The 15,879-nt window shown below is 36.7% G+C and overlaps 1 protein-coding gene across 4 annotated transcripts in view; it reads right to left on the bottom strand.

Moving 5' to 3' along the window:
- Positions 1-1,790: 1,790 nt before the first annotated feature.
- The window catches only part of PPM1B (protein phosphatase, Mg2+/Mn2+ dependent 1B), a 59,616-nt gene continuing 45,527 nt past the window's right edge, over positions 1,791-15,879 (bottom strand). For 2 of the 4 annotated variants that reach the window (XM_056488793.1, XM_056488792.1), the window contains exons 5-7: positions 14,381-14,492; positions 11,303-11,360; positions 1,791-3,640 (exon numbers count right to left, since the gene is read on the bottom strand). In XM_056488793.1, the coding sequence (XP_056344768.1) occupies positions 3,611-3,640; positions 11,303-11,360; positions 14,381-14,492 (200 nt within the window). In that variant the 3' untranslated portion in view covers positions 1,791-3,610. Of the gene's footprint in view, positions 3,641-4,250; positions 5,494-11,302; positions 11,361-14,380; positions 14,493-15,879 lie in introns of those variants that run through there. The other 2 variants (XM_056488791.1, XM_056488790.1) reach the window with 1 other exon arrangement.

Here is a 15,879-nt window from a genome sequence, read left to right on the forward strand (position 1 = left end):
ATTTTACCTGTTAAGATTTAAGCCAGTGATTATGGCTGGCAGTATACAAAAGCTCAGAGATGAAGTGGCTGACTGAATTCCACTTTACACATCATAGCAAGAAACTACCCAGCCACTAACAGCCAGTCTCTGATGTGCTAAAAGAACCAACAACATAACAGTTTGTTTGGTTTTGGATCTTTTTGTTGGTGCTTTTGTGTTTTGTTTTTTGTTTTTTTTTAAACCATCCAAATAGCAACAGCAGCATCAGATTCACATTTAGGGCCATGAAAAATAAGGATATTTTGGCAAAGTCTTGCAGAGGTTTGCAAGCAGGCTCGAACAACCACACTAAGATCCAGCCTTTTAAGAGGAGACTGTCACAGTGGTTAACTCCCAATAAGAGACTTTCTGAGGTCAGAGTGACATCACTTATATTTGCATTTACTTCATTACCCCCATTCCATTTAACATGTTAATGAGGAGCAGTTAAAGTAGATCTTTATTTTGCTCAGAGAGCAGATTTAAGAACTGACATGGAGTACTTTGCCTCTGTTACAGGGGAAGTCATGAAAATGAAATCAAGCTAAATTTGACACAACAGAAAGACCCCAGATGGAAGAGGTACTTCCCACTCTGAGTGTTCTACATAAGTATCTTTGTGTTAGTTACCACGTGGTAACAAAATTTAATTTTAAAACGTTGAGAAGTTATGGCAAATACATGAACAAATTTCATCATTCATTCAGATTTCTCACACTAAGAATACAAAGTCAACAAGCAAAGTTTTTCCCAGGCTGCTGAAATCTACACAGTATTTTGATTAAACTAAAAACATGACTAGAATTCATAACCAAGTAGATGCATGAATGGCAAGTAATGATAACTTAAGAGGAAAAAAGCTGTCCTGATTTACATTTTGATGTAGCTGTGCATGCTATTATCCTTCTCTTTGAAAAATCTGTGTGTATGCTTCACTTCGATACAAGGAAGCATAAACCCCTGTACTTGAGGGAGATTGTTATATTATAATAATAATATAATGTAAAAAATCTACACAAAGAAGTGTTCATGGGACTGTGGAGTCCATGGAGTACCAGAAGTTTTGCAAGTGGAACAAGGCATTAAAACTGTAGCTCATGAAGGATGCCTGCAGGGGTTATGCTGTACAAGCAAATTCAACAAGAAAGTTCAAAGAAGTTACAGATTTGTAAACTCAAAAATCTTCAGGCTGTTTTGCAAAGATATTTATTCTACAGCAACACTAATGATTCGGGCAGGTTATTACCCTGCAGTATCAACATGGGGGATTCTGTTCTCCTTTTCCACTCACCTAAAAAAATACATTAGTAAGTTGGAAAAAAAGATCTGTAAAAGTTAAGAAAAAAAAAAACCTGTAAAAGTTCTAACATGAAAGAATTAACATCAGAAAAATTTCTGCTCAAAACTGTGCAACTGTGAAATGTCATAGGTTTACACTCAGATCTTTAAGAAACTTCAAGAAATGAGTTTACCAAAAAGTCAAGTTTAATCTGAATTTTTAGTCTTTAAATGAATGCTCTCCCATAGCTGGACTAAGACTCCAGCTGAACTTGTCCTGGGAGCACTAAAGGCAGTTTGCCCTTTCCTTACTCCCACAGAGAAGCCCACTTTGAGACTTGTGCTTTTCTGAGATGAAGGGGCACATCTGGTACGGAATGAACAGAAACCCATAAACCAAGAGTCCTCATAAATCTTGCTGGTTTATCTTTTTATATGGAACAGTGGCATTCTCTTAGCAAGTCCTTCCCAAGAAAATAGAAAGCATATCACACTGTTTTAGCAATCCTTTATTGAAGATAACAAGTTGGTTATGTTCACTGTATTGTATGAAACATCACAATATCATACTGGGAAGGTACTATCAGTACAGGGTTGGACCAGAGCGGACAGTCTGAACAATAAACCATTTTGCATTCTTCATTCCCTATCTTTTAACAACCCCAAAAAAACCAGTAAAGGGACAAATACCTGTTAACATCATCATTTAAAACACTTTAACTTACAAGGCTAAAATCTAATGAATAAATAAAATATACTGTGGCAATAATCCTCTCTAGACCGAAAAAAAAAAAAAAATTAAATCAGATACACAGTGAATCAAAATGACTGGAAAAGCTGGCCTTCGGCATCAGTATGAAAGAGCGTGTGGTTTTTACAGACTCACCATGGGGATAAAGTTACAGAAAAATACCATGAATTTAATTTCACACAAAACCAGTTGATGACTGTCATTAGCTTAAAACTACACACAAGGGCAATTACATCCTCGCTGAAACACAGTTTAAACAAATAGGAAAATGTTTACAAGGCATCCACAGCATGTAAATCATGTACAGATGGATACATTCATTGTTTCCCCTCCCCAATAGCTTTTATTTTAGATAAATACTTTACTCTTCCCCATTTTCAGCATTTACTGGACTCATTACATGCACAACTCAAAGAAGTCAGAAAAAAAGTCAAGGTTATTGCAAAAATAGAATTAAACTAAGAATCTTCAAGTACCTTACATGACAGCCACTCTGTACCATGCCCATTGCTTATAAAATGAAAGGTCATTGAACCCATGAAAATATCTCTAATATTTTCTTAATTTAAAATAGATAATTTTAAGTGTATTTATAGTAATCTCAAAGTGATAATTTGAACTTTGAAAATAATGCAAACAATTAAAAATTATACCCATATTACACAAGACTTCTGTCTGTATCTTAAGCTGAAAAGAATCAAAAAACTATAGAAAACCACATATAGAACAAAAAAATAATCACAATTTACATTATAATAAAGGCAAATTTTCAGCATTTTTAAAAAAACCTGCAGCTGTGAGAGATGTCAAAGCAAGTCACTACTAACTATAAATTCACCAGTTTGGTTTTTATTTAAAAAGATTTTCTCTAGCAAGAGTTGAAGGGTGTGTTGTACACATGCGTAAAATTCTTACTGGTTTTAGATGCCTAGGATCTTCATATATTATTGCCAAATACACTTATCTTCAAGCAAGCAGTAGGCAACGTATCACAATTTGGACACCGCAGGGAAACCTAACGGTCTGGTAATACAGGTAAAACTGGAAAATTAAAAAAAAGAAAAAAAAAATACACATCTGATAGCGTATTGCCCAATTGAAATTACTTCCAAGCCACAGAGCTGCAAAGCCTTCCAACTCGGTAAAGTGAAATAAGAAACGTCTCAAACAATTACTCGTACTCTCTCTCACGCTTGTGTGTTGCATGTTTCATTTAGCCACAGTGTATCTTCAGAGTACACCTACAATCCCATGCACCTCGGGTACATACACGGATCTGCTGAGAGAATATTCCTTCCTTCCTTCTTTTTTAGGGCTAAAGTTCATTACAGATGTAACAGTATGCCTGAGGCTGGTAAAAATACTGTAGTACAGGCAATGCTAAGAGTGGCAATATCAGAAAACACAAAAATGAACAAATGATGGAAAATTCTAATATCTTTCTGCCCATTTCACAAAATGTTGGAAATCCACCAGAAATTTTCCCTTGTATTGAAGAAATCAGATTTAAAAGTTTTTTCCCCCTTTCAGAATCAAAAGCATTTTAGCAGATTTGTAAGGCTACCACGGATCTTCTAGATCTCCAGAACCCTACAGGAAAAGAAGAGGAGAAACATTACTACTCACCAATACAAATGAAAACATTTTGTTGCACTTTGGGTTTCAGTGGCATAATTAAGAAGAATACTAGTATAAGACAGAAAACATTTTCTTTGTTTTCCATACCTGTTCACTTGCACACACAAATATTTCCTGTCTGTCAACATCATGACGGAATTCACTTTCACAAAACATGAATCCAATAAAGCTCTTATAGCAGAATGATTAAAAACAAAGATTTACCTAGAATTTTACTATATCATAACCATCAATACCTACCACGTCTGTGAACTACAAAACAAAAAAAAGCTCTACAAAATACTACAGAACTCAGCTTCTCAGGTATTCCTGGTCCAAAAGAAATTCCCACAGGGTCATTTGCATTAAGGCAGTGAAATTTATAACTATTTTGAACAATTGTCTTTTTGTGCAAGTGTTATGTTATGAACTGACAGCTGACACAAGAGTTCCAGATTTCACTTATCAGCAGATGAGCTACCACTACTGCAAAATCCCAGTATTATCACCGAGCTACCCAAATGGATGTATGTGTATGTGTTATACCCCAAGAGACAAGGAAAAGATTTGGCAGAAGGCAAACTTCAGAAGAATAGTTTATTCATTTATATGGCTGATGTTTAGCTTGAACCTGAGAAATGCTGCCCAAATACAGGATTATGATGGATGCTCCAAACCCAAAATTACTCAGAGCTTTGCAGAAACTAATGAACACCATGAGTTTACATCAGAAGCTATGAAAAGTTTCAAGTCATGTCAGAATGATAACACTTCAAAAAAGTTTATTACTCGCTTAAAAGAGTCAATATGCATACAGATATTATTCCACAGCATATCCTTTATTTTTTTATTTGTTCACAAATTATTCTAACTTGACACTAGGTACTAAATTTAAGTACATTTTCATTTCTGGATATATGCTATGCTACAACCTGAGAAGTAATAATACCATTGTCTAGAAAAGCAGTATTTATGATGAACACTGCATACAATCTAAACTGGAAAAAAATATAAAAAAATTCAAACATTTCATAAGTGACAAATCTAAAATGTAACAGCTTTTGTAATTTAGCTGCAATAGAAAGTATACACAAACCAAACACAAACATGCAGTAGACAATGCAGGGGAAAAAAACCTGAAGAATTTGTGTAATTCAATTAAATTACACAAAAGAAACAACTCAGATGTAAATTACTTTACAATGAGCAAACATATACCATCAAAACTATTATTTAATAATGTTTTCAAAATAAAAGGCTTTAAAATGCCTTTTTGTGTACTGATGTTAGATTCCTGTTGCTGGTGACACAGGATTTGAAAAAAGAAAATAAAAATCTGAAACGGGAAGTTCAATCTCGCTACACAACTCGGGATGCAGTTACTGCAATACCCCCCGGTAGCTGAACTCTAAGGAGTAAGAGCTGTGTGTGAACAATCTGTACAGGGCACTAGAGTGAAGGCAAGCAGCGCTCCGGGCGGGCAGTGCCCGGGGCTGCGCTCCGAGCGCGGTGAAGCGCAGCGCGGTGTGTCAGGCGTGCTGCTGGTCGCTCTGCTCGCTGTCCGCGCCCGGGCGCGCTGCCGCTGCTGCTGCCGCTGGCGGTGCGGGGCCGGCGCGGGCCGGCTCCGGTTCGGGTCCGGGCTGGGGCTGGGGCTCGCTGGCCGCGGGGTCCTGGGGCGGGCCCGGGCCCTGCAGCTGCGCCAGGCGGTACCCGGCCAGCATCTCCTCCAGCAGGTGGCGGTAGTTGCCCCTGTGATTAATCCGCATCTGCCTCAGCGCCTCCACCAACCTCCCCGGCGTTCCGCCTTCCTCGGCCGCGCCGGGCTCCTTCGGTTGAGATTCAACACCCCAAAAAGATCAGCAGTTAAACTAAAAGCTTTTCTAACCACATTAAAATTTAAAAAAAATCCCCTATCTTTTTTTTTTTTTTTCCAACTGAGAAAACATCTATTCGAACGTAAAACACCTTATTTAGCAATATACAACTTAGAACAATGCATTTTATGTTCATCCTTTCCAACAACATAATTTAAGGAATGATAACTATGAAACCAGCATTTTCAATAATTTCAATTCATTTTGACCCAAAGTACTCCTCCCAATTAACTCCATCTTTATTTCAAATGTCTTTGATAAATGCAGATGATACCCTTCAACAACTTTGGTCACTTATCAGTGGAAAATATTAAAAATTTAAGCTTCTTTAGCCACCAGGTCAATATATTTAATTGTGAATTTCTGCACAGCCAGTAGCAGCACGGTTCTGTGAAAAACTCAGAACAGATAACTCTACTGACAGCAGTTTAGTTGAAGCGTCACACCAAAATAAATGTTCAGTGTTTTAGTGAACACTCTGATTTTTGCATGCATGATGCTGCCAGAAAAGAAGCAAGCAGCTACTCATGAGCACGAGTAATGCTGATATTTGAACAACATAAGCCACACCTTTGGGCAGATTGTTCACTGCCTAGAAAAATTAGCAGGTAGAACAGTTAATGTCAAACCTAAGAACCCTACAGCACAAAATCAGAGAATTGAGTGCTGGTTAAGGAATGGAAGTCTCCTCAGCAAAAGACCTGCTTGGCTACAAGCCTTCAGGTGAAAAAAAAGGGTTGTGTTTTTTGGTGATGGACTTGCACATGTGCTACAGTGCTTTGACACTAATACCACATTTTCACTGTCAAGCGCTAAAGCAGTACTGTTGCTTTAAGGGAACAGCACATTTTAAATTATTAATGTCTAGCAAGTTATCAATCTAGACAAATGAAACTATCTCTAGAAGCTGGCAGATTTACAAGACATTAGAAGCACAATCCAGACTGCCTTGTTTTCATGCTGACCTCATTTTATTGTCATGCAGTCTAAAAGCTTCCTAACTACAAGAACTGCTGCCATTCATTTACAAACTTAATAGCAGTATTAAGAAAATACCTTGGGATCAGTAAGATTTTACATGCTCTATGTAATATTGATGGAATAAAAGTCCCAAGACTGATTGGCACCGTCCAATTTAAAATGGGGACAATTTTATAACAAAGATGAGTATTACTGCATTTAATGGCATCCTTCTAAGTTTAATTTTTTTTAGGAAGTAAGATATATACTTTCACAGTGGTATGCTGGTCTTAGCAAAGAGATGTTTTGACTTCCACGAACTAGCATTTTCATATTCAAGTACAAAAATATTCAAGAGAATATTCAAGACTTCAATACTCTCTTCAAGAGCACAGTGAGGAGAAGCAAGATAATGGAGGTAGTCTTAATGTATGAAATGGAACTGCTTTAATACCTTATAAGCACAATGTTAGTGAAAAGCCAGGGCACCAAGAAGAGGCTATAGATGTATCCTGTTTCTTGGTTCGACAAAGAAAAAAACCCGAGTTTTATATATACACCTAGCTAATATTAAACACTGCAACATAGATAAAGACTTCCAGTTTTTTAAAATTCAGAGAATATATAAATTCTGTATTTTTGTCTTTTCCATCAGTTCTGCTCTGAGGTTGACATTAGCACACATAAACTGAAATTTCCACATTTCACAATACCGAGATCTTTAAATATTCCTTTGGCAGACTGAAGTGAATAATTTTGCTCCATGCAACACTGAAGAGCAAAAGCAATAAGCAATATAATAGCAGCCCTGAGGCTTCTAAGCAATTCAAATGCTGGTAGGAGTTGAATTAGCAATGCTGTTAGCGTTTGATATTCAAACTCACATCCTGCATGGCGTTGCACCCTATTTTACAACAGGCTATTTCCTGCTTCCCTTGTATCCCTCAGTGCTAACAGACAAGAAACCCCACACACAGTAGGACAGAAACTGCCTCTTCTATATATTATACATTATATAGATAGAAATTTCTCTCTAATGATGTGTGGCTAGAACAGGCCCCTGAAAACCTGTTTTACTGTAGCATATCTTCCTTCACTTACAATTCAACTGAAGTGCTACTGACCATAAAACCAATAAGAAGCTAGTGCATTCAACACGAGCATTCACAGCCTTTACACAAGTTTTGTGCTACTAAACTATGTGTATGAAAAGGGCTACTGTGTATTTAAGACTGGATTTATGATGTTGTGAGAATGGTGTAAGAGTTGTGTCCATTTACACTTTTTTATGTGTAGCAGCCCTTAATGGCATATGAGTTGATTCACCCAACTGCCAGAGTGTACAAGAGAGAAACACAATTGATTTCAAGTAAGATGCTCAAAGGCAGCTTTAAGCAAATGCCAGTGGAACTACTAACACAGCCACTGTAATTTCAACACTGTTCCTTGTGTTTAAGGATATATACCTACAGTGAAGCAGTCTAATTGGATGGTAGTCTCCTAGTCTTAGGAACACAACAAAAAACTGTAATGGTCAGAGAAGTAAAATCACAGAGAAAAAGCAATACTTTAACACCGGAAGTAGAACAACTCTTCAGTGGTATTGTAACATCACAGTGCTAACAATTATTCAGCAACGAATACACTCTTTTAAATTCCCTTTAAACAGCTGAAAGCCTCAGGCCCCAATACATAACAGATTTTAGTGTTTTCACTCGTATTTGTAAAGGCACAAGCCACCACACTTGTAGCAGAAGTCTCTGCTCAAACAATGGTAAAGTTGTTCATTGCGACCACACCGCAGAGCTCTCTCCAACCCCCGATTTATAAAATACTTGTAATCTGCTAAGATTCCTAGCAGAAAAAACTTAGGACTGCTATACCCTCAAGTCAGACTAGTCATCTCTGAATACTATGTAGTAATATGTAGTAAGGATTTTTTTATTTCTCAGACTCTGGCTCTATATGACATCTCAGCAAAACAAAAACAGAAACAAAAAAAAAAACAACAAACCAAAACTGAGTGCAATACTACCTGAAATGTTTACAGTGGTGAGTAAAACAAAGCTGATTTAGAAAGAGACATAACCAAGGTTTTAATTTATATACTAAGAACTAATTTGCAAAGCTATTATGATCCAGTTCACAGGAACTCAGGGTAACTATTTTTAAATGGTTAGATGTTAAAATGTATAGTCTTTAGAAGGAAGCCATATTCTCAATTTCAGAAGTTAATCTGATTGTTTGGGTAGTTGTTTGTGTGGTTTGGAGGGGTTTTTTTAGTCATTTGCATTAATATTTTAGCAACTAACTACATTATTATTTTGCCATGATAAAAATTGCTCTATCCTTACATACAACCATAAGATGGAAGATGACTGCCACAGGCAGAGTTTGCAGTCAGTAACAGAAGTACTCTGCACAACACACACTCTCAGCAGACATGGGTGCACTGTTAACTACACATAGGAAAGGATGCTCAGGTGCAAGTCAACTGTACCTTTGTGCTCTGCAGACTCAGCATCCATGTCTCTAGCACCTAATTTGTCATATGAACATCTGCTCTTGCCTCATACTAGTTGAAACAGGAGCATCATTGGCCAGATTTCCATCTCACTTGGCAACGCCATCATTGGGATAAACTGTATGTTTCTTTCCTACCTTTGTTTTCTGCTTAAATGTGAGATGTGTAGCAACACTGTGCGTAGACATTCTGAAGAGTCTGATGTTGAATAACTGAACAGCTTGCTTCCCTTTACATCTCTGGACACTACAGTAACTAGTTCAGAAGGCTACAAGATCACCACACATACACCTGAAACTGAGTAAGACTAGCAAGGCAGTCGTGTTTTCATCATGAGATGAGGCCCACGAGATTCATCCACTTCAAGGACGCTAAGATAACTTGCTGGGAAGATGCAAACAGGAACTGTATCCTTCACCAAGGAGGAGCTCATCCTTTCAAACTGCTCTGGGCCACTATCACTCAGGGTGAAAAGAACAAAGGTGCTGACTGGCAAATTACATGCTATCACAAGATCAAACCAAAATTTAAACCACTCTATTTAGAACACATATTTGAGGTTTGCACTTCTACAGCAACATAAGAAAAATTTATGAAGCAGACTGCAGTCTACCGTTCACATCTCTTTTTTGAGAAACCAAATTAAAAGCCAAACCAACTACTCAGGGATTTTAATGGCAAGCCAGGTGAAAGCTGTTAATGGTATATTCTTTTATGAGCAAAATGCATATTTAGGTTAGCTACCTCATTTTATTAAATTAAAATGGATGATGCACAAACATTTCCTGAAAGAAGCCAATAGACAAACAGATGCTTACTGTGTATCAGGACTTACAGGGCTAGAAGTAATTCTAGACTTAGAACAGGTGCATCATAAATGCAACTATGGCATATAGCATTTCTAAAATGTAACTATTAGACAAACTTTCAGGTTTTTTCCTTAAAATATCAATTATTTTGTAAAACCTATGCTGTTTTAATTTTTATTTTATTTTTAAACAAGCCAGATATACCAGTAACTTTTCCCAAAAAAACAGGGAAAGTTCTGGCTAAGTACAAAAATTAGTAGGAGGCTGATAGAGGTGCAGTTTCCTGAAGGACTAAAGAAGCTGAAAAGAGGAAAATTTTGTATAACTTGATTTGGGGTACTGTTACAGAATTTCTTGAAAGTGAAACAAAAAAAGTATATTCTATCACTTTCAAACTAGACAAAGGAACAAATCCTAAAAAAATTAAGAAGTAGATTTCTTCTCCATTTGCACACTAACAGAATAGTGGCCCCTCACCACCCACACAAGGTTTCTAACTGAAGATAATAAATCAAATGCAGACAGTTAAGAGAAGAGGACAATGGGAAAGGCACAGTTACAATTGTGGTGAGACTGTGTATTTACTATCTCAAGGTGCACAACTGATAAATTCAAGGTATTTCAAGTGCAACACCGTTCACTGTAATAACTACCTGACTGAGGGCTTTGTAGCCATCTCAGAAGAAAAAAAAATTATAAAGGATTTACTAGAATAGGAATGGTACTTTCACAAAATAGTCCACAAACTGTACAGGAAATGACAATGTGTACAAGCACTGATGTTTTTTATCAGTTCTTCCATTTTCCACAGTTTTTAAACAAATTTAACCAAAATTTATAGAAACACCAGTTATTACTTACGCTAATATTAAGAGCTACCTAATAATCAGTTTTAGAGGTACAATAAACCATATTTCAACATACTATTTGAAATTAAACTTTGTAGGAAATGGGAAGAAGAATGTAAGTAATTTTAGAAATCATAACTGAAGTAATCTAAAATTACTTTTCCTTAGACCAGTAGAGATCAGACATGAAAAGACAGTGTAAATGCTATGAAAATAGTCAATATTAGTCCTGTAATCTTTTATACTCCGTGTACCAAGATCTTCTTACAGAAGACAACAGGAAGTGTGTTTGTCCCGTCTTGTACTACATTTCTGGACATCAGACATAACAGTTAAGTAACGGATTTGCTGACTATTAATTTTCTACAATTATAAACTGTACTTTAGAAAAACACTGCACTGTTGCATCACAGGTTTGATTGAGAAAGTGGTAGTCATTTAGATGTTTCAAGAGCCATTCAGAATTGGGTGTCAGTTTTCTGTCTTTTAGAGGAAGAACTTCTATATCAAATCCATCCAAAGCAAGGTAAAATCTAGCAGTATGTTACAATATGAATTTGTATTTCTAATACTTTATTCCTAGTGATGAACACTTTTGCTTAATCAAAATGGGAACTTACCCCCTCATTGTCTCTGTGTGGATTCAGCCTAGTATACACGTTTTCAATAATATTACGCCTAAAAAGAAAAGTGTAAAAAAAAATAAGCAAAACAAAATATTTCAAAACAGAGAGAAATTTGATCAGAGTAGGCATTTTGAAATGTTTCTTTTAATCTGCCTTTTAAAAAGATGAAACCCACTCTGTGTCTTTACTCACTTTCAATAAGAATTTGGGGATCTAGCAACTGGTCAAGATTTGTAAAGACTGAACAAAGCAAAATCATTTTCTTAACTTACCTTCTCCATGGTCCACCTCTTTTTAGAGCTGCATACCCAGATTTTGTCAAGAGTAACATTTAAACCTATATTTTACTTGCTAAAAAAATTCTTCAAGTTTGCTGGTTTTTTTGCCTTATTTCTGGATGTAGAACTTGAGGACACTCCAGTTTTTCCCCATCTTTGTAACAAATACAGGTTACAACTTGCCTACAAAATTCTGAAGTGTGGTGTGCAGAGTATACAACTCCCAAGATGTGTTTTCTATTGTCTATTCACACTAGAAATTAAAGTACAAAAGCCACTCGCCAGACTTTTTTTGTACTGGTGCCATTTAAGGCCACAGGCAGTCAAAACAAGCAAAAAGAGCTTCACAAAAAATAAAAGCCATCATATAAACAGACTTCTGATTCATAGAAGATTATGTACTTACTTCTTCAAATCAAAGTTAAAAATGGGAAACATTCAGACAGCTATAATAAATATGATCAAAGTTATTGACAGCTTCAACAAAAAAAGAACTGCCTCGTGGACTAAGACACTTAAGTCTGGAAGTAACCAAGGTCTCTAAAAACTGTATCTTACAGAATGAGGGGCACCAAATGTTGACTCTTCTAAAGAGCACAAAGGCATCAGATGTCCTATCAGCAGCAAATACCTCAAATACACATGCATTTCAATGCAACATTACTTTCTGCTACAAGTTTGATGAGGTTCCTTCTGAACGTATGTAAGAAATCTGGAAAGGTTGCATATCTGAGTTAGTATGGGATCCATTGGAACTGATGGAAGATCTTTCTAGAGAAAAGAAACTGAATCTTTTTGCTGATGATAGAGGAAAGGGTTCTCTCCATTTAGTGACAGAGGAATGGTACAATTCTGACTAAACCTCTATACTACATAAAGCAAAGGCACCTCCAATGTAACAGAAAACACCTGGACAATCCAAGCAAGACTGCCACAGAAGCAGGAAGTAGCCACTGCAGCGGGTTTAAATAGACATGAAAGTTAGCTCCTCCTTGGGAATTATCCAATCTTTTAAATTCACTTTTCTTTCTTACACCAGTGTAGTTCTCTGTACTTTTCTTCGATGGGAAAACTCAGGAGCAAGATGTTGAGTGGAACTACTAAGGCCTAAGTGCCAGAGTAGCTCAGGACTTTTACTTCAGCAACAAACACCCACTCTTGAGGCAACATTTGAAATCACAAGGGGATTGGAGTCAAGCCAGAAAAGAGTCTTTGGAGAGTAAGATTTTATAGGATAAAACAACACCATCAGCTGACCAAGCAGAGTTGACACCTGTACATCTCCTGTCTCCAAGAGTGGGTCAGCAGGAGCTTGTACCTAAGTGAGAAGCTTGAAGGAAGGAATTATATCAGTATAAAGTCCCAATATAAATGGAGCTACTTAAGGGGTCCCTAAGGTTTGCAAACATACTCTAGTCACAGTAACATTGTATTGCATTTCTCCAGACATACTAAAAATTTGGAGCAACTTTAACTCGTGCTAAAACCGTGGATGACAGCCTCAGACAAGATCTTTGTGCAACCTGTTTGAGCCTGTTCAAACACAAGGACAAAGTGTAACTTCTTCATGACCTGGTAACATCCCAGGATGATGACTTCAAGAAAAAGACTATTCTCTTGTTAGGACAAAGGTTTTAAGTCACACAGTACGTGGATTTGGGTTGCACAGTAGCATTTTTTCCAAGACTTCCATTAATTTCCTGCAAGTAAAATGAACTTAAGTACATCACTGCCTGTCTCTGTCCCAAGTATGGAGGCCAAGAACAAGTTACTTAATACTGTATAATATTCACTTGAAAGAAACTGCAGGTACACCCCTGAAGTAAGGGAACTTTAAAAGTCAAGATGAAGGGAAAGGCATCAAAATGCAAATTCTGAACCATATCCATGAAAAAAGTAACATGGATCACAGCAAATTAAAATAGAACTTATATGTCAAGGGTCCAGAATAGTGCAGCAGTATATGATGTAGTTATTAATGAGCAAAACAACAAAACACAGCAGTTGGGAGGCACAAAGTATAGGCACACCAAAATTTCTCTGAATGCCTGAAAGGCACTCAAGTGGAGAAAAAGGCCCAGAATGTGCAGGTATTATCCAGGCTAGAAAGATATAATCACGGCAAACAGCGCTCATTAACAAGCACATGCAATTAAAATAGATGTACACACACAAAAATGCTCAGAGGACAGGATTTCATATTTTGTAATACACAAATATTCTAGAAACAACATGCCCTATGACAGGGAACAATAATAAGTCCTACTGTCTAGGGAAATCCAGATTAGCAATTGTTTATGCAATCCTAAATTATTTTCATTAAAATCCTTAAGTTATAGGTTGCTAGAACATCACCATTGGGCTCCCCAAAAAACCAATGTAATTTCTGAAGGTTTATTCCTGTTAACTTAGAATGGACATTAAGTGGCTGGGAAAACATGACATGAGGAAAACTGATCTCCTGATATTTTGATATTTACTTTGTTTGATAGGTCTTAACAAATGTAAAGCAGTAAAAAGCAAAGAACACATATTTTTATTTTTTTAAACGGCTATATGGAAATAATAAATTAGTATGTTATGTACCAGAATATGATTATGTGTTCATTCTTTACCATTCTGGAATGGGAACAGTGACACAAATATTCACATACTGCAAAAGGTAAACTAGCTTCAAATATAAAAAAAAAAAAAAACTTGATTTGAGTATAGCTATTACAATAAGAAAACTTTAAAACATTTAAACGAGTGTCAGTGAATTTAACAGTTCAAGAAATTCAAGTACTGTACTCACTTGCCAGCTAAACCACCTCCTGGTGGTAAATTAGGGATATTCTCTGCAGTTAAAATACGAATAACATGAGCAAGATCAGGCATTCCTTCTTCACCCGATTTTTCCATAATTTCTAATTTAAAAACACAAGAAATCCTGAATTAGTGCTACCCACTGGCTAAGACACTGAAAAATAAGATATTATCACTTTATAACAGAGGCATTATGAAAACATGACATGTAAACAGGAAAATATTCTTTACATTTTAGGTTAACAGTCTTTGCATGGTGGAACAGAGCTTAAATTCAGTCTGTCTTTCCGGTATGCACCAAGCCTTACTCTTTAAGAGAAATTCAGAAGCAGACTGTGAACTGAATGAAATACCCTGGAGATAGCAGCCTGTTCTCTCTGAAAAAGACAGCAGCTGGGAGTCTGTTTCAGTTAGCTTCCCCCTGCAGTGCAACACATTCTATGCCATAAAGCCAGTGCTTCCCCAGGATTCTGTCACGCTCCATCCTGAGTAACACCTTGTATCCTCATAGGCCTGATCTCCAGTGCATAAACACACTCACCACCATGCAATCAAGGATATATGACGGATAGATAATATTAGCACTCAAGAGGCCAAAACAGAATATGGAACTGTTGAGAAATAACTAATAATTTTAAATTATATTCCATTTTTAAAGCTAACATACAGCACAATCAAGTCCAGTGCTAATAAGTTCTAGCTTGGAAAAAGCTTCAGTTCTAGCTTCAGTTCTGGAAGGAAATCTTCACATACTCTCTTTCATGAGGGTTGCTGTTAAGATGAATGTGTAATATTTGTGTATACACTCACACAGGTGTATTGCTACCAGCTTCCAGTCATCAGCCTCTACTCATTCAACTGCTACCATGGCATAAAAAGGTTTGGAGTTGTGTGCACAAGTCTTCTATTTCTGAGAGGAGATACTTTTTCTGAAAACCAACTAAACTAAGGAATGGAGTGCTATTTCCTGTAGACACTATTCTAGATAAAAATCTCTTTAAGAAGAATTAAGAATGAATCCTATCAAGTATCACCCTAAAAAAAACCTTGAGTCATTCTTTATCTTGCCTACAATCCAAAGATAAGAAACAAATAATTTAATTTTCTTATAACTGACTATAGTCTGGATGACTGACTTGGAGCCTGCAGTTTATGAGTTTCTTAAGTTAGTAGAAAAGCACACCACCTTCCTACCTCAAACCCTTCTACCTACCTCAAACTCTTCATCCCAAGTTTCCTAGTATTTAACCCTTCCTAGCTGTCTATCACTAATCAAGGAAATAAGAGATATTTAGGCTTCTCTTAGGACTACTAAGATAAACAATGCTTGACAAGGTAGTCACCCACTTTGCATGAGGCAGATCTGTAGCCCCTCAAAGTAATCACTTGTAGAATAATTATATCAACTTGTAACAAATAAGGCACTATTATGCTTCTAAGTCCCAATTTTAAGCCAGCACCATGTAATCTTTGCAAAGAATAAGATGC

Source organism: Oenanthe melanoleuca, chromosome 3 (genome assembly GCF_029582105.1).
Source record: "Oenanthe melanoleuca isolate GR-GAL-2019-014 chromosome 3, OMel1.0, whole genome shotgun sequence".
NCBI classification, from domain to species: domain Eukaryota; kingdom Metazoa; phylum Chordata; class Aves; order Passeriformes; family Muscicapidae; genus Oenanthe; species Oenanthe melanoleuca.